The 18,551-nt window shown below is 30.4% G+C and overlaps 1 protein-coding gene across 10 annotated transcripts in view; it reads left to right on the top strand.

The window, feature by feature from the left end:
• The window catches only part of LOC143069207 (uncharacterized), a 77,801-nt gene that overhangs the window by 41,350 nt on the left and 17,900 nt on the right, over nucleotides 1-18,551 (top strand). For 8 of the 10 annotated variants that reach the window (XM_076243728.1, XM_076243727.1, XM_076243730.1 and 5 more), the window contains 5 exons: nucleotides 1,869-1,946; nucleotides 3,369-3,736; nucleotides 4,337-4,520; nucleotides 5,164-5,828; nucleotides 8,378-8,419. In XM_076243728.1, the coding sequence (XP_076099843.1) occupies nucleotides 1,869-1,946; nucleotides 3,369-3,736; nucleotides 4,337-4,520; nucleotides 5,164-5,828; nucleotides 8,378-8,419 (1,337 nt within the window). Of the gene's footprint in view, nucleotides 1-1,291; nucleotides 1,354-1,868; nucleotides 1,947-3,368; nucleotides 3,737-4,336; nucleotides 4,521-5,163; nucleotides 5,829-8,377; nucleotides 8,420-18,551 lie in introns of those variants that run through there. The other 2 variants (XM_076243733.1, XM_076243726.1) reach the window with 2 other exon arrangements.

The raw sequence follows: 18,551 nt of genomic DNA, 5'->3' as shown, positions 1-18,551 counted from the left end.
TCACATCAACGTGAAACTTACTTGATATAAAAATAAGGAGATGTCGTATGATTGCTTATTAGACAAGTATCCACCAGAGATCAAATGAAGTGGATGTAAGCAATTATAGGCAGCTATATACTTCTCCATTTTGAATTGAACTTTTAGAATAAAATCCAAATTACCTCTTTGACCCAGTTGTTGCTGCTCATCAAACATGAATATGTGATATTGCAAGACAAAACAAGACAAATACTTTATTTAAAAAGTCTCACCTTATGTACATACATCTAAAACATATAAATGTATAAACATAAGCCACTCTAAAAAGAGTTACAAGAGACTGATTAAAACACATATAAATATTGCAAGTGGTGCATGGTGTCTTAATTTTTGTTCGATTAAATGTTTGAATATTTAGATTCTAAAATGGAATTTCTAGGAAATTGAAGAAAATAAGTGAACATCTCTCAAAAAACCAAGATGTAAAAAAAAATTATGAAATTATCATAAGATTCAACTAACTTCTCTTGGAGATAGTATATATTTCATGAAAATCAGTGAAGTAATACATTCACAATGTGTTTTTGAGATCTAAAAACAACTATCTTAACCCTGCTACATTGCCATGTCATAAAAATGGGAACCTTATCAACAGTTTTCATTTGTCATATCATATTTTATATTTTTATGTCTCTTCTGGAATTTAGTTTAAATGTTAGTTCTTATAAAGTTTCTGATAATTTATTCATAACATTTTTTAACTTGAGGATATTTAAAGCTTAACATTTTGTAAAATAATGTAAGTTGACCTTTTAAATATCTTTTGTTCCTTTTGTTAGGTTGCTGTAACATTGCCATATTGTCTAAAACTTTTCTCCATAAGTAAATTAAAAAAGCTTGTATATATTTATGTAATTTTCAATAACTTAATTAAATTTTTCACCTTATAAATATACTGAAAAACTTAATGTGTTATAAATGAAATTTGATATTTTGTAAGTAGTTTTCAAGCACTTAATTAATTGTTTGAATATACTAAATTAGTATTTTTGATGTATATTTCATTGCTTTGAAGTGTTGATTACAACAACAAAAGACGAAATGAAGATCAAATTTTATTGTTCAAAATCATTCACAGCCTTTCACTACTGTTGAAAGTTATTGGAGCAAGTCTTACTAACTGTTAGATTATATATAATATGGGATAATTTTAGAAGTTTAAACTTGAATAATAGGATTCATTTATACTCTATTATTTCAAAATAAACACGGTTGTTTAGGATTTAAAAATAAACACTGGCAGATATTATTTCAATTTTAAAACAGATATATGGAAATGAATTTCAGATACTGGTCTGAATATGAAATTGGGTAAGAAAAACCTGTTTTCAATTAGCATACCTTGTTTTGTATTTGTTTTGAATGTAAAACAGAACGACTCCAGTAGGTCAATAATTTTGCCAATGTTCATAGTTCACATAAAAATGTGAAAATTCCTGTATATGACTGTTGAGTACTAGCTCTTTAGTTTCCTGTAAACAAATATTTCAATTTGTTATATGGGGAAATTATACAGGAAAGTGTTTCAGATTTTTCATAGATATATGTATACATGTTTAATGATACTTTCATTTTTTTTAGAAATACAGATTGCTATTTGGATTAGCGCAGTCTTTACACAGCCAAAATGATGGATTACATGTAATAATCAATTATGAATTACTGTTTTCTTTTAGAAGTACAGATGTAATAGTAAGAATTGTATTCTTCTTCATGGAATGCTAGACTTGTTATATACTTATTACTTACATATTGTTTATGTTTTGAAGTCTATTTCTTGTATGAAGTACTGGCAAACTTATGGTAATTTTTTTTGTCTTTTACAGAATTAGAGACTGTTAAGAAGTGTACTCCTCTGTATGGACAGCCAGACTGGTGGGGAGAGGAGGAGACTTATGACAGGAGTAAGTATTAAAATCTGAGCCAAAAAAAAGGGCAATAAAAGACATTACTCATAGAAACATAGACAACATTGTGACCTAAACAAAAGTGTTGAAAAAAGCCATGAAAATACTACCCAAATGAGCAATTCTGCATGTAGGGAAGCTATATGTTTTCCTTCTTGCTCATGCATCTGTTAGTTAGCTTGTCCATTAGTCTGTTTTTTTGTCCATCCAGTATCAGGTTGACATATTTCATCACACTTTTGCTGTGCAGTGACCAAAGTTGTAACGAGGATCTCGTAGTTAAGGGTCCCTGTTTGAGGAAAGATATCAGTAAATTGTAGGAAGAGTAGACAGTAATTCAATATAGGTACATTTTGAAAATTTTGATAAGATAAAGGATTTTCTTTTTCAAGAAAGTCCATAGTAAAACGTAGCCATTCAAGCATTCAAAACATATTCATTTTTTTTTTTATTTGAAGTATCATATGACTTCAATAGTGAAGATAAAAGAAAACATCAACTTTCAAGTTTGTTGCATTTCTGTTAAAAACTTTGATTTTACTGAACATCATTCGTGCATCTAGAGGCACCCTCACTTCCATATCTATGTTGAGCCAGTGGTTGAAAAACTATGATTTCCTAAATTGCACTTATGATTCAACAAATTAAATTCTTAAACTTGATATTTAGCACTGCTGTCATTAGAGAATTGTGATTGAGTTCTCACCGAACAAATATTATTTCTTGTTTATCCTGCATAATGTGGATCACAAAGACACTTGATGAACTTTAATAGAGCAGGGACTCTAAATGACATCACAAAGGGGCACAAAATTGACGAAGTTTTCTGGTGAAGGACATAACTCGAAAGTGGTCTATTTGAACAACTGATTATCTGCTTTTCTAGTCAAATTTTTGTGAAAGAATAATGTTAATATGTTTCTAAAAAAGATGTAGACCATTATATAGCAAATAAAGTAATTTTGCTTATTGATTAAGTCTTTTCTGATTATTGGGGAAAGTAGGGAGACAAGTTAAATCAGTCATTTTCAAACAGCCAATTACAAGTAAACAAGGTTTTGTCTGTATGATTGAAGGTTAACCATGTTTTCTGGTTTTCAGTTATAACATATGGATTATATTCTCCCGGAAATTGAATGCTGGTTGAATTTATATGACAGAGAGCAACTTTTCAAGGCTGAATTACACTAAAGCAAAAAACATCTAGTATAATTACTGGTTTATCTAACTTTTTAAAACAAGTTTCCACAGACTGTTTTACATCTTGTTGTCTGATAAAAAAGACTTTTCATTTAGAAACATAAAGTATATTTAAAAAATATGAATACTATGCAATGAAATTTATTTTGACTTGTTGTAGCACAATATATTTGATAACAATTTATGAAGTAATTCATTTTATCTTTGGTTTATTTCCAGATTCTAATTCAGAAAAACCATCCAATTTAAGTCTTCAGAACAATGTAGGAATAAGTGAAAGTAGTCCTCCTAGTGAAATTGACAATAGCAAAGCATCAATTTTATCAAAAGACAGTTTAATATCTCAAAAAACCAGTGAAATGGACACACCTGAGTCTCCCGAAAAAAATTCTGTCTCAACTTGTGCACCCAAACCTGCAGATGGCAGCATTAGTATGGCCTTTACCGTTGAATTTGACGAAGAATCACCTAAAATGAATATCAGTGGAAAACTAGAAGATTTCATGCCATCCAAAGTACGAAGAAGTTTCAGAGGTCGTACTGATAAGAGAGCTTCTAAATCATCAGAGGACTCTTTTAAAGAAGAGGTATGTATTTTAGTAGATCTATAAAACTAGTGAAAAAAATCACGAAGCGTATTTATACATTTTCAAATGAATTGAAACACAAAGTGTTCGCTCACACTGAACAGCAAGCTATAAAGGGCCACAAAATGACTTGTGTAAAACAACATAAAAAACCAAAACTCTATCATATATAAAAATCAAAGAAACATTTATGAACCTCATCAACAAAGGACATTGAACAACATCTGTTTTTTATGGCTCTGTCAGAAGACTGGTCTTAATGGGTTTATTTAAAAAAAAAAAAAAAAAAAAAAAAAAATTATTGTTAGGCTCTAACAAATATTACGAGTATAATATTATTGCAAAAGTGGCAAGTATACTCTATCTGTGTAATTGGAGTTGTCATTAACTTGCTAAAGGTCAATGGTTTAACATGGCACTTTTATTCCTGCAACTTTATAAAATGTTAAAAAGTTTTAAGAAATTGAATGTTAAATACCATCCAACAAAGGTACATAGATAACATGGATAAACATAAAATAAACTTGAATTCAAAATTATATTCAAAATATTACTTACAGTTATTTCCCTTTGATTGTGAAAATATAATTTTATTCACAGAAAAGTTCATCAAGAGGATCTTCACCAACAAGGAAGAGCTCATCAAGAGGATCATCGCCTGCTCGACAGAAAAAGATAGATGAATTGTGGGAGTCTTCAGACAAGGCCAGAAAACCTATGCGTCGGAATTCCAGTGGTGCTAGTGATTATAGGGAGGAATCTAAAACTAGTCATACAATAAAAGGTGATATTTTCATTCAAATTTACTAGTAAATTTTGTTTACTTTTAACAGATATAAATTCTGTTTAGTCATTTAATATTTTTGATGATAATGGAAAATTTGAGATTTATGTTAATTTGACAGCAACCTTACACAACTACATAACTAAAAAGTCATCAAGAAATCAATCTATAGTCTTCAACAATAGGTAGCTGCCTATTTTATTTGTTAAGCTTGATATGGTTCTCAATAAAGAGAACTTGAAAAAATTTCAACTGATACTATCAAATATCTACTTTTCAGACCAGAATAAAAGAATTGAAGGACATTTTACATAACTAAAATTGGAAACATGCATGCAAATTTTTCTAGACTTTTGGGTCATAGCAAAAAGGAGGTGTAAAACATTAAGAAAATAAAACCATTATTTTGTTTAGAAATACAAAGATATTTACGACATGAGCCCTTTAGATGATGTCCTTTAATATTGCTATGACTAAATGTTAAAAGATGCTGGTCATACTTATGAAGGTAAAGCAGTTTGACAATGTAGCAACTAGTTCATGTTTTAGTATTTCATGTAAAATTATATTTAAAAACTTTTTATTAGATCTTCAGCCATGCTTGATATCATTTGGACTGACTATAACTGTATTCTTTTTTCAGATAATCAGAAAAGAAAGCTTTCATCAGGAGGATTAACAAGGGGAAAATCATTAAAAACCAAAGAAAGTGAAGTTAAACTTGAACCTGAGGTGAATGAAAGTGCTTCATATTTAATAGATAAAATGTTTTCTTCTGGTACAACCAAATCACCATTGAAATCGCCTAAAAGTGATAGATTCACCGAGCATGCTCTGTATAGAGAAGCTAAACTGTATGAATTTGGTAAAGACAATGCCAAGGATACCAGTACTCCTAAAAAAATCACACGTCAGCCCCTTCTTAAAAAGATACCGACAGAAAAAGAGGAGCCTGTTCCTGCTAAAATTATCCCTGTTGAAGCCCCTAAAAAACCTGAAGAAGACAATGTTAGTGAATCAGGGACATATACTATTGAGGCTGACGCTAAACCAAAGGAAGAGGAGGAAAAGGCTAGGGAAGATATTGACAAAGCATTCGGTATTACGGATAATTATCTGTCTCAGACCAGTAATGAATCTGGTATAAAAAATCAGGATACTGTAGAAAATGGTGATGTTAAATTAGAAGATATTGAAGACCAGATTGATGAGTTAGAGAAGGTTAGGACATGTGGACCAGTGGCTGAAAGCCTTGATGTTGAAGTTGGCAGTGATATTTTGACAGAACTCAAAATCGTTGAAGATGGGGTTAGTATAATTTGACAATGGATTTAATTCACACTCCATTTTTCTCATCTCACCTGCTCTATACAAGGATATTTTTCTCTATTTTCAAATTTAATTTAATAATTTTGAATATTTCATAAAACTTTCAGTTAAAGTGAAAATCTACAAAAGATGGATTAAATCCTCCTTCCTCTATACAAGAACGAATATCTAGAATTCAAATTTGTGTGGCTTAATCCTTAAATAACTGCACAAAGTAAACATATTTGCACTATCAAGCTTCTACAACAAATTACCTTTATAAAGGTCAAAGGTTTGTAATATCCTTCACAAACAAATAAGGGCAAATTTTGCACTGCATTTTTATACGACCGCAAATTTTGAAAAAAATTTCGTCGTATATTGCTATCACGTTGGCGTCGTCGTCGTCGTCGTCGTCGTCCGAATACTTTTAGTTTTCGCACTCTAACTTTAGTAAAAGTGAATAGAAATCTATGAAATTTTAACACAAGGTTTATGACCATAAAAGGAAGGTTGGTATTGATTTTGGGAGTTTTGGTCCCAACATTTTAGGAATTAGGGGCCAAAAAGGGCCCAAATAAGCATTTTCTTGGTTTTCGCACTATAACTTTAGTTTAAGTTAATAGAAATCTATGAAATTTTTACACAAGGTTTATGACCACAAAAGAAAGGTTGGGATTGATTTTGGGAGTTTTGGTTTCAACAGTTTAGGAATTAGGGGCCAAAAAAGGGCCCAAATAAGCATTATTCTTGGTTTTTGCACAATAACTTTAGTTTAAGTTAATAGAAATCAATGAAATTTAAACACAATGTTTATGACCACAAAAGGAAGATTTGTATTGATTTTGGGAGTTTAGGTCCCAACAGTTTAGGAATTAGGGGCCAAAAAGGGACCCAAATAATCATTTTTCTTGGTTTTCGCACCATAACGTTAGTATAAGTAAATAGATATCTATGAAATTTAAACACAAGGTTTATGACCATAAAAGGAAGGTTGGTATTGATTTTGGGAGTTTTGGTCCGAACAGTTTAGGAATTAGGGGCCCAAAGGGTCCAAAATTAAACTTTGTTTGATTTCATCAAAATTGAATAATTGGGGTTCTTTGATATGCCGAATCTAACTGTGTATGTAGATTCTTAACTTTTGGTCATGTTTTCAAATTGGTCTACATTAAGGTCCAAAGGGTCCAAAATTAATCTTAGTTTGATTTTGACAAAAAATGAATCGGTTGGGTTCTTTGATATGTTGAATCTAAAAATGTACTTAGATTCTTGATTATTGGCCCAGTTTTCAAGTTGGTCCAAATCTGGGTCCAAAATTAAACTTTATTTGATTTCATCAAAAATTGAATAAATGGGGTTCTTTGATATGCCAAATCTAACTGTATATGTAGATTCTTCATTTTTGGTCCCGTTTTCAAATTGGCCTACATTAAGGTCCAAAGGGTCCAAATTAAACTAAGTTTGATTTTAACAAAAATTAAATTCTTGGGCCTCTTTGATATGCTGAATCTAAACATGTACTTAGATTTTTGATTATGGGCCCAGTTTTCAAGTTGGTTTAAATCAGGATCTAAAATTATTATATTAAGTATTGTGCAATAGCAAGTCTTTTCAATTGCACAGTATTGTGCAATGGCAAGAAATATCTAATTTCAGAATATTGTGAAATAGCAAATTTTTTTTTTAATTAGAGTTATCTTTCTTTGTCCAGAACAGTAAGCAAGAAATATCTTATTGCAAGAATTTTTTTTTAATTGGAGTTATCTTTCTTTGTCCAGAATCAACTTAAATCTTGGTTATACACAATCTATTGTATATTCACTTTTTACTACCAACTGATAAATTTAAATAATCTTTACCATTCAGTGATAACAAGCAGTTTTTTTACATCTTAATATTATATGATGTATTTAAATGAGTAGTTATTGTTGCAAACTCCATTAGAATATTTTAATTGAGATTAGTTTTTGAATAAGGGAAAGGGGGATGTGATTAAAAAATTGGGTTCAATTTTTCTCATTTGAAATTTCATAAATAAAAAGAAAATTTCTTCAAACATTTTTTTGAGAGGATTAATATTCAACAGCATAGTGGATTGCTCTAAGAGAAAACAAAAATTTTAAGTTCATTAGAACACATTCATTCTGTGTCAGAAACCTATGCTGTGTCAACTATTTAATTACAATCCAAATTTAGAGCTGAATCCAGCTTGAATGTTGTGTCCATACTTGCCCCAACCGTTCAGGGTTCAACCTCTGCGGTCGTATAAAGCTACGCCCTGCGGAGCATCTGGTTAAAAGTTCATTTAAGTCTTTATTTAAATCCAACAAGGACTTTACATGAAGCTGGCATTTTAAGTTTAAAATGAAGATATCCTTATGCATTAAGTAAACAGAAGTATGTCATTTGTCTAGATCAAAGTGTTATTTCAGACAATCTCTCCCGTAACTTCAACTCAAATGGTCTCAATGTGTATATTTAGTAACTTTATCACATCTTTAAATAGATATCATTATTTTCTTAAAAATAAGTTTTTGATATTTAAGATCCGAATTCGTAGGCGAGCCAAAAGGCCAACATCATGGAAGGTATTATATATATTTCTTTAGATTCTTTCCTTTCTTATTCTGTTATTTTTAGAAATTTTAATATCCCTTCATGTTTTATTTAGTTTTGGACAGGTTTTTACATCCAAATATAATTTTTGGAAAGGGTTTCCAAGGATTTTTAGTTCATTTTATTCTGGTGAAGATTTATTTTTTTATATATTTGATAGTGATTTATGTTTACACTAATCAAAGGTCACATAAGGTCAGACTAATGTATACAAGCCATCAGTATCTGATATATATATAAAAAATATGGGTAAAGTGTATTACATTTACATGTACATGTAGTCAATCAAATTGTTTTGTGAATGACATTTATGGTTTTAAGTTGATGAATTTAATTTAGATTAGAAAAAGAGTCTTAAGCTCACTCAGCGTAAAAAAATGTCTAGTTAGCTTAGTTGTTAGTCTAGAGAATATTTGCCATTTATGAAAACAGATATATTGGCAATGACAAGAAAATATAAGCACAGTAAAGTCCTGTTTTAGGACCTTTAAGAGATAATTGGAAGCACAGTAGAAGATAAATGTGACAGACTTGCAGGAAAAAAATAATCCTTAGTCATTGTCTTAAGAAAATGTTATTCTTTGAAATGACTGAAGCACCTATTGCCAAGACCAGTAGCATTTACCTGACCAAAAAAAATTGTCACCTACTGCAGAAAGCAGAACTTTACTTTTCAAATACACCTTGTTGTCAACTTATACTTATATTAAAGTGAGAGAAAAAAAATGTGATATTTGACCTAGAAGTCTATCAATATGTGTATCGTCAGGTTAAGTAAAGGTACTTAGCAACCCTATGTTTAAAGACCTTTAAATCTGTAGTATCACTGGTCTCATTGTACAGCCTTGATCAATACTATCAATAAAACTTGATAAAATTCTTACTTATTTGTAAAGTAAGATTTATTAAACTCGTAGATTTGTACCTACATAAGTAGTTCCTTGTGTGAAACCAAATAAAAAAAATTACTTTTTCTTCAATAGAAAATTTGTAGACTAAACAACTTAATTAGTAGCTTTAAAATTTTAGATAGGTGTTTTGAATGTTTGAAAATGTTTAGTCTTTTTCACCTTGAGTTTGAATCTAAATGGAATAAGACTTGACATTTGGTATAGACACTTGACTGTATGTTGACCTCTGTAGGTGTTTGCTGTTGGTGTGTTTGGTTGCTGTCTCATTAACTAATACTGCACATCTTGATGCCAAAATGATATGAAATTCCAGAAAAGTTCATATTCACCTTTCAGAACAAAAATCTAGTGTCTTTAGTTGAAGCTTCAAATCTAATGTTTTCAGATGATAACTACGTTGATGAGAAAAAGGATACGATTTTAAATTTTTCTTAAGAAACCAAAGCAATCTTGAAGAATAAAATTTAACCCCTTTAATAAACTACCTTCTTCTATACTGCCATAGCTTGCAGGTTACATTGTTTATTAAACTATTCAGGGGTAAACCACAAGTTTTGATAAGCTACCAATTTAACTGGTACCCCATATACATTGTATCTACATTTGATATATATTCAGTAATCTTAGATAGCTTCCACTGGCTACAATCATTATGCCTCCATATACAACATTTATAAGTTCACCACAGATCATGTAGACTTTGCTTTTCGAACCTTTCCATTGTGGAAGTGGTTATAGTGTAGAGAAAATATGTAACTTGTTTAATTTGTCTCCCCTTTGGAGGAAAACATGTGGCTATTAAAATTGTAGAAAACAATCCTTACATGTATTTAGATAAGCTTTTATGTTCAATACTTTTAATAAAAGAATAAGCATGTGAGTGGATATCAGGGTTGACTGTGTGCCTACTGTGAAAGATGAATAAAGCAAACTCTACTTGACCTGTGATGTAGGTTGTTATAACTACTATTAGCTAGTTCATTAAAAGTTTAGGTCAAGTATGTTTGAATAGTCTTATACAATATATATACCATGTAAACATATTATATATAATAAGACAAATATCTGCCAAAGATCAAAAGGATGAGATGGTGAATATTTACTTAAATACAGGTTTTAAAATCATATAACGTCAATTGAAACCCTACATGGGTTAACCTATTTTCTTGTTATTTTTCACGTCAATTTGAATTGAATCAAGAGCTATTTAAGTAGTTGTTAGGTAATAAAATCACTGTGTTTTTTATGAAATAGTTGGCATTCATGAGGTTTTACCCATATATTTATCCAATTTTCACCCAGGCAATTTTCTTTTTAGTTTACATCCTTATATTTTTATAGCCAATTACTGGATAAAATTCAATGTACATTTATAATAAAATTGAGCTTTTTTCAAAGTAATGGGTTGACACATGCATAATTTCAGTTGTAAAGGGGGATCATATTATTAGAACTTTTGTTTTTGATTTGCTCATGAGCTTAGTCACTGAAATAACATTTCTTTGCACATGACAGATGTTGCCTTTGCAGACTTCTGTGTTGAAAACCAAGGAACCTGATGACATTATCATAGGATCTTAACACGTATCATATCCTGTTATCACACTCAATTCCCCCTCTGGACTGTTATTATGTAGCCATTAAAGTGTAGTCCTGTTCTTTTGTCATCTTTTATATTTAAATATCTGACAATTATGGTACAATTTACAGGTGTATGGTTATAGTCTATAAAATTCTACACAAGAGTTTATAACAATATGGGTGATATAAAAGATGTGTATTCAGCTTAAACTGATGTTTATGGGTACATATTTACTGGGGATTTAAACCTTTGATTTTACAGTCAGGAGCCATTTACGAAAATTTAACTGTTTCTTTTCCTGCTGATGTCAAAAAGTGTGGTTTTTGTCGAGCCTTCGACTTTAGTCGAAAAAGCGAGACTAAGCGATCCTACATTCCGTCGTCGTCGGCAGCGTCCACAAAACTCTGTGGTTAAAGTTTTTGAAATTTTAATAACTTTCTTAAACTATACTGAATTTCTACCAAACTTGGACAGAAGCTTGTTTATGATCATAAGAAAGTATCCAGAAGTAAAATTTGTAAAAAAAAATTCCGTTTTTTCCGTATTTTACTTATAAATGGACTTAGTTTGTCTGTGACGAAACATTACATTCACTCTGTGGTTTAAGTTTTTAAAATTTTAATAACTTTCATAAACTATCCTTGATTTGTACCAAACTTGGACAGAAGCTTGTTTATGATCATTAGATAGTATCAAGAAGAAAATTTTGTAAAAATAAATTTCCACTTTTCCGTATTTTACTTATAAATGGACTTAGTTTTTCTGCGAGGAAACATTACATTCACTCTGTGGTTAAAGTTTTTAAAATTTTAATAACTTTCATAAATATCCTTGATTTGAACCAAACTTAAACAGAAGCTTGTTTATGATCATAAGATCATAAGATAGTACATGTATCAAGAAGAAAATTTTGCAAAAATATAAATTTCCACTTTTCCATATTTTACTTATAAATGGACTAATTCACTTTTTCCGTATTTTACTGATAAATAGACTTAGTTTTTCTTCCAGTTATTATTACATACAGTCTGCAGTTAAAGTTTATAAAACATTTATTAGATTCATAAACTATCCTGGATTTTTTTACCAAACTTGGAAGCTTCTTTCAATCAAAAGACAGTATCGAGAGGGAAATTTTTATTGATGTTTTTCCTCATTTTTGTTGAGTCTGCGATTAACAGCAAAAGTAGGCGAGACACTGGGTTCCGTGGAACCCTTACGAATTTTCTACTTTGTCATGTACAATTTTGCTTCCCAAAATGCTTAATTTAATACTACTGTATATGTTTAAAAAAAAAAAAAAATAATCAAGAATACTGGACTCATTGTGACTTAATATGAAGAATAGCCATAAAAGGGCCGTTCCATTCCTTTGCTCTTGAGTTGGTGTGTCTATTGCTTGTACTAATTTTATGCTATAAGTTAATACACAATGTCTCTTCTTTACCAATTGCACATTTTTATAGTGTATTTTATGAGGACAGAGAGTCTGTGCAGCCTAATTGAAGAGGAAGGAAGTTGTAGTACTAAATTGGTCATTACTAGATATATCTGGTCTATATAGTATATACATTCCTGAGTTGCACAGGATCAATATCAGCTGTTGTAGGAATATTTGATATTTTTTATTATCACCATATTTTTCTCTCAGGTTTGACATGTTTGTATCGAATTATTGGCAAACTTTCTTTTTTTAATAAATGATGATTAAATAGATAAACAATTGTATATAATGTATCAAGCAAGATACATTAGAATTTATTAGATTTTATATATAAAGAAAGAAAGATAACTCTTGGTTGTGAAATTTAATTGTTTTTAAATCATTATATTGAACTAAGGAAGATTATTTGAGATTAAAGACTTTGGATTTTCAATTTGTTTGAAATTTTCTTTATTTCTTTTGTGTAAGAGACACAAGGACAAAATGTGAATTAAGTGTGGGAACCGTTGAGATATTTAGAGACAGTCAGACATATTAGTTATACCTCAGCTAACTCGATTTACCAGATTTACCGTGGATATGTTTTAGATATATATTTTATAATCTACCTTGGTATTTCCATAACAAAGAAGTAGCACACCATGTGGATTTGATACAGTGGTTAATATCTTGCAATTGTAATTTTATCTCGATGCTTTTGTGAACGAGTTTGATGAGAAAAACACTTGAATAACTTTGTTATAGGAAGTACAGTAACAACAACTTTTAATGTAAAGATAGGTCACCTGTGAATAACAACATTATTCCTCGGGGAGTATAATACGATGTTAGGAAAGGCATCAGCAACGGTTTATAAGGTAAAAGTTTTAATTTTGATAATGAAAATATTCAGAAATTGAGTATTACATAACCCTTTCAGAAATGAAATTGATTTAAATTGTAATTTATAGATATTGATTCAATGCAAAGTTAAGCCACAGTTCTATTGACGTTTTAGAGGCGTTTTCTTCAATGTTGAAAATTTAATTTAGAAAAAAAATTTATATATGGATTACTTATTTGTTATAAAATATTATGAGTAACGGTGCATGCATGTGGAATTATAGAAAAACATAAATGACAGATGTTACCGAATTGAATATTTCATGCCAGATGTTTGCCTGCAAAAACTTCAGATGCAGACATAACAAAGTGTAAACACAAAATCTGTATATTTTATCCTGGGACAGATTTGGAATTTACTTATTATGTGTATTTGGTGTCAGAATTTGTTTTTACATACATGTATACATGTGTGATGGATGACCTACAAACTAATGATTGATTGCTATAAAACATACCTACATGACAGGGGGACATTAGTCATCTCTTAAGTGTTAATTCATTATTATCACTCTGTCATTACTAGGTAATTGTTGTAATATTAGGACTGCAGACAGGGAAATAGACTTTGTATTAATAACCTTTAACCTATATTGACTTTAGTCTTAACTTTGAGTCTGACCTGTAAAATATTGTAATGATATAGTTTTTACTTTGACCTATAAAATATTGTGACTTTAATCTTTACTTTGACCTGAAAAATATTGTGACTTTAGTCATTAACCTTGACCCTTAAATGATTTATAGTCGTTACACCTTGACCTATAAAATATTATGACTTTAGTCTTTACCTTGACCTGTAAAAAATTTGACTTTATAGTCATTAAACCTTGACCTGTAAAATCTTGTGAATTTAATCTTTACCTTGACCTGTAAAAAATATGATTTTATAGTCATTACACCTTGACCTATAAAATATTTTGACTTGATTAGTCTTTACTTTGACCTATAAAATATTGCTGCTTTAGTCTTTACCTTGACCTGCAAAAAATTTGATTTTATAGTCTTTAAACCTTGACCTGTAAATTATTGTGATCAGTCGTAACTTTAAAATATTGTGACATTAATCTTTATATACTTTGACCTGTAAAATATTGCGACTTTAACATTTACTTTGACCTTTATAATATTGTGACTTTAGATGATTTTACAGTCTTCACAGGGACCTGAAGACATGTAGGTATTAATGTTTTCTGGTGTCATATTTTTGTTCACATTGGCGTTTTTTTCTTAGGTAATGATTCAAAAATAGGTTTGTTTTGGAATTTTGGGAAAGGTATATGATAGAAGACTTTAAAATTTGTCCAATTTCCTATGTCATTTATGTCAATTGACCTACGGTCAACAACTGTAACTCATTCGTAAAAAACAACTTCAGATTAGTCTATAACTGTAGTCCCCTTGGCCAAAAGTATAATCTGTTTTAAGTTTAATCTGTTTTAAAATGCATTTAAGTAGTAAACATTTCAGTACACCTTAACCTTTCTTTGTATGTAAAGAAGAAAACACAGATAACCGAATTGATTTCTATACGAATACCATTGCCTAACCTGTGATAGTCATTATGTTTTCCTGTTTGTGGGTATGTACATATGTCAGTCCTTTATACCATATCAGCTTAAATATGGGCTTTGCTCATTGTTGAAGGCCGTATAGTGACCTATAGTTGTTAATGTCTGTGTCATTTTGGTCTTTTGTGGATAGTTGTCTCATTGGCAATCATACCACATTTTCTTTTTTATATTAAAATTTTGGATAAAGATGCTTGTGGGTGCATCAACTTGAAACCTTGAACACATCTGCATCATGGCGTGAACTGTTGCCAAATTAGGGTTTTGACCTTAATCTCACAGTTCACAGAATATTGGCTGGTGGACACATACTCTTGCTAAGAGTATTTTTGTATAAGTATTTGGGTAAGTGTCATATCTGTCCAATGATATGATCCGAACATTGATATGGACTTAGTCTTTTCTAATTTCTTTCTGTTATTGGATTGCTGTCTCATTGATTAATACCTGTTCATGTTAAACAATGTAGGTCACACATAACCTAAATAATAAATGTAGTACTATTGGTAAAAGTTAAATTTTAATTTGTTAGTTTATGCTGAATATGCTTTCTTACATGTACTAATGTAATTATTCAATATTTGGTCCAAAAGATTAATCTAATAAATCTATAACTGTTTTCTTTATTAAGCTCTTCAAAAGTTCTAAACCCATCAAATGAAATATTACTATAAATTAAGTAATCACCTTTTTATTTGAATTTGACAGATGAGATTATAATTAATATTTATCAAGGTATTAATCAATTGTTTACCTGTAGGTTTGGGTATGCAGGGAACATTAAATACCTGGATATAAAACTTTGATAGTTTTACATTTTTCAACCACTAAGGATCCTAATCTAACTGAAAACAAACTGGCAAAATAAATAATACTGATTTATTTGTATTATCCACATTTTTGGCGCACCTGAATGTGTTTTTTATTATTAGATAAATAGATGTATAATTATATGATCTACCTGACAGGTAAATTTCGCTAATTAATATCATGGTTGAGTGATTAGTTTTGACAGACAACAGTTTATACATGTCGTGACTACGAGTAGTGATCTTTTAAACCCATATTGACATACCAAACATACTGTAAACCTTTAACATGTTCAGTTCTTGAGAGAGGGAATATTATTTTGTGCCTAAACTATGGATAATAATATAGTGCTGGAATCTTTTTTCCGTGGAGGTAGAAATTTTCAGGTGAGTTTTGTTGCAATATTGATGTTTTTTATGGATAGTGGTGAGGTCCGTGCATGTATTGATCTGTTCTCGGCCTATAATTTCACTGGTGTATTTAAATTAAAATGTACACTTGTATTACACACTATAGAAATATAATATTTTTTTGCCTTGGGTTATCGCTTATAGTCATGGAGACATATAGTCTTTAAAAATAATAATCCACAAATGTAAAAAGAGTTGAAAAAAGAAATTTATATTGTGGTTAATATCTTTTAATCTGTGTTTTGGAGCAAAATTACAAATTACTGGACACACTTAACAGTTTGGTTAAGGTCCTTAATAATGAATGTTATATAGCAATGTTCATTTTGTTAATGTGTAAATGTTGATTAAATGAAGTAAACATCCTTGTGACAGCAACCCAATAATACAAGTTGATCTGTTCAATTTTAAGAGGTACATTATGTATGCATCTTTAAAACTAGAAAAGTTTGCGTAGTTCTATCACAATTAAATTTGGATATGAGCAGAGCACTGTCACTTGAAAAATGGATTTTTTAGCAACAAATCACATACAAGCCCCCTATGAAGATTTGTAAAAATTCTTTTAAATAGGATTCTAAAACATAATGTGCTTTCAGGGTTAAGGTTTCAGGGTCACACCTCAAGGTGGCACTCAGTATATCGACAGATGGTAGTTCCTGATATACTTTGATTTGAAAAGGGTCGAATATTATTCTATGTAATGCTGTATGGGATTTGCTCATTGTTGAAGGTGGTATAAAGACCTGGTTGTTAACCTCTATGGCATTGGGTCTGTGTTGGAGAGTTGTCTCATTGACCTTCATACCACATCTTCTTATAGTATATATACGATGTACTTTTATAAATCTAGAAATATGTTAAGCTTTTTTAAGCTTTTCTCATCATTTGGCGTCCGTCATCCGTCGTCCGTCGTCGTTTACTTTTACAAAAATCTTCTCCTCTGAAACTACTGGGCCAAATTAAACTAAACTTGGCCACAATCATCATTGGGGTATCTAGTTTAAAAAATGTGTGGCGTGACCCGGCCAACCAACCAAGATGGCCGCCATGGCTAAAAGTAGAACATAGGGGTAAAATGCAGTTTTTGGCTTATAACTCAAAAACCAAAGCATTTAGAGCAAATCTGACATGGATAAATTTGTTTATCAGGTTAAAATCTATCTGCCCTGAAATTTTCAGATGAATCGGACAACCCGTTGTTGGGTAGCTGCCCCTAAATTGGTAATTTTAAGGAAATTTTACTGTTTTGGGTTATTATCTTGAATATTATTATAGATAGAGATAAACTTTAAACAGCAATAATGTACAGCAAAGTAAGATTTACAAATAAGTGAACATGACTGAAATGGTCAATTGACGTCCTAAGGAGTTATTGTCCTTTATAGTCAATTTTTAACAATTTTTATAAAATTTATAAATTTTTACTAACATTTTCCACTGAAACTACTGGGCCAAGTTCATTATAGATAGAGATAACTGTAAGCAGCAAGAATGTTCAGTAAAGTAAGACGTACAAACACATCACCATCACCAAAACACAATTTTGTCATGAATCCATCTGCTTCCTTTGTTTAATATTCACATAGACCAAGGTGAGCGACACAGGCTCTTTAGAGCCTCTAGTTATTTCTTCTTTTGATTCAAAAACATACATTTGTTATGGTACTCATTAATTGTCGATTACATATTTTTCACCTATTAATGATACTACCTTGGGAGTTTAGCCAAAACATGATCATAAACAAGCAACCATTATTAATAGATAGAAAGTGAATGGCTCATTAAAAAATTTCAGGATGATAAGTTGATAGGTCTTGTTTAGATTGTGACTCATCAGTTGAAAAAAGGTGATAGGTGGAGGGAAATAAAATAGCTGTTGCATAACATCTCTATGAATAATTTCTTTTTCCTAGTGCCTTGAATGATGAATTAATGATTGTATTTTTCTTTGGGTTTATTATGGCATAAATCAGTCATGTGCTAACCAATTATTTTGTGAATTGTAAATTCTGTATTTATTGAACAAGAGCTTTTTAAAAAAATGTTATGATTAAAGAGAAATTGTTAGGGATTTAAACCAAATCAATACAGCTTAACCTACCCATGTATCGACTGACCTTACAAAATTTAGTTTCTTTTCTGATTTTCAAGTTTTTATTTCTTATTTTAATTATTGTTGGGTGTTTGATCTACTAAAGTTGTTGCAAAGCTTGATATAAATGACTTCATTTGAAATCAACCTTACTTTTTACAAGATAAGTTTTACTTTTAACACCCTTTATCTATAGTAACCTCAAAAACATTAAAAGAATTGAACTACAGTAATGTTAGGAGAAAATGGGTTAAAATGTGCATGGTTATGGTTGTAATCGTTGAAGCTGTCTGTAAAGTGATCATGGACGAAGGGAACCGAAAATTGCATGTAAAATAAGATATTCAGATGGTGTTTGAGAATTGTTGTTCTGGTTGGTGTAGCTGTTGGTCAATTTAA

This window comes from Mytilus galloprovincialis, chromosome 3 (genome assembly GCF_965363235.1).
Source record: "Mytilus galloprovincialis chromosome 3, xbMytGall1.hap1.1, whole genome shotgun sequence".
NCBI lineage: Eukaryota > Metazoa > Mollusca > Bivalvia > Mytilida > Mytilidae > Mytilus > Mytilus galloprovincialis.
This window is presented reverse-complemented; position numbering and strand designations above follow the sequence as displayed.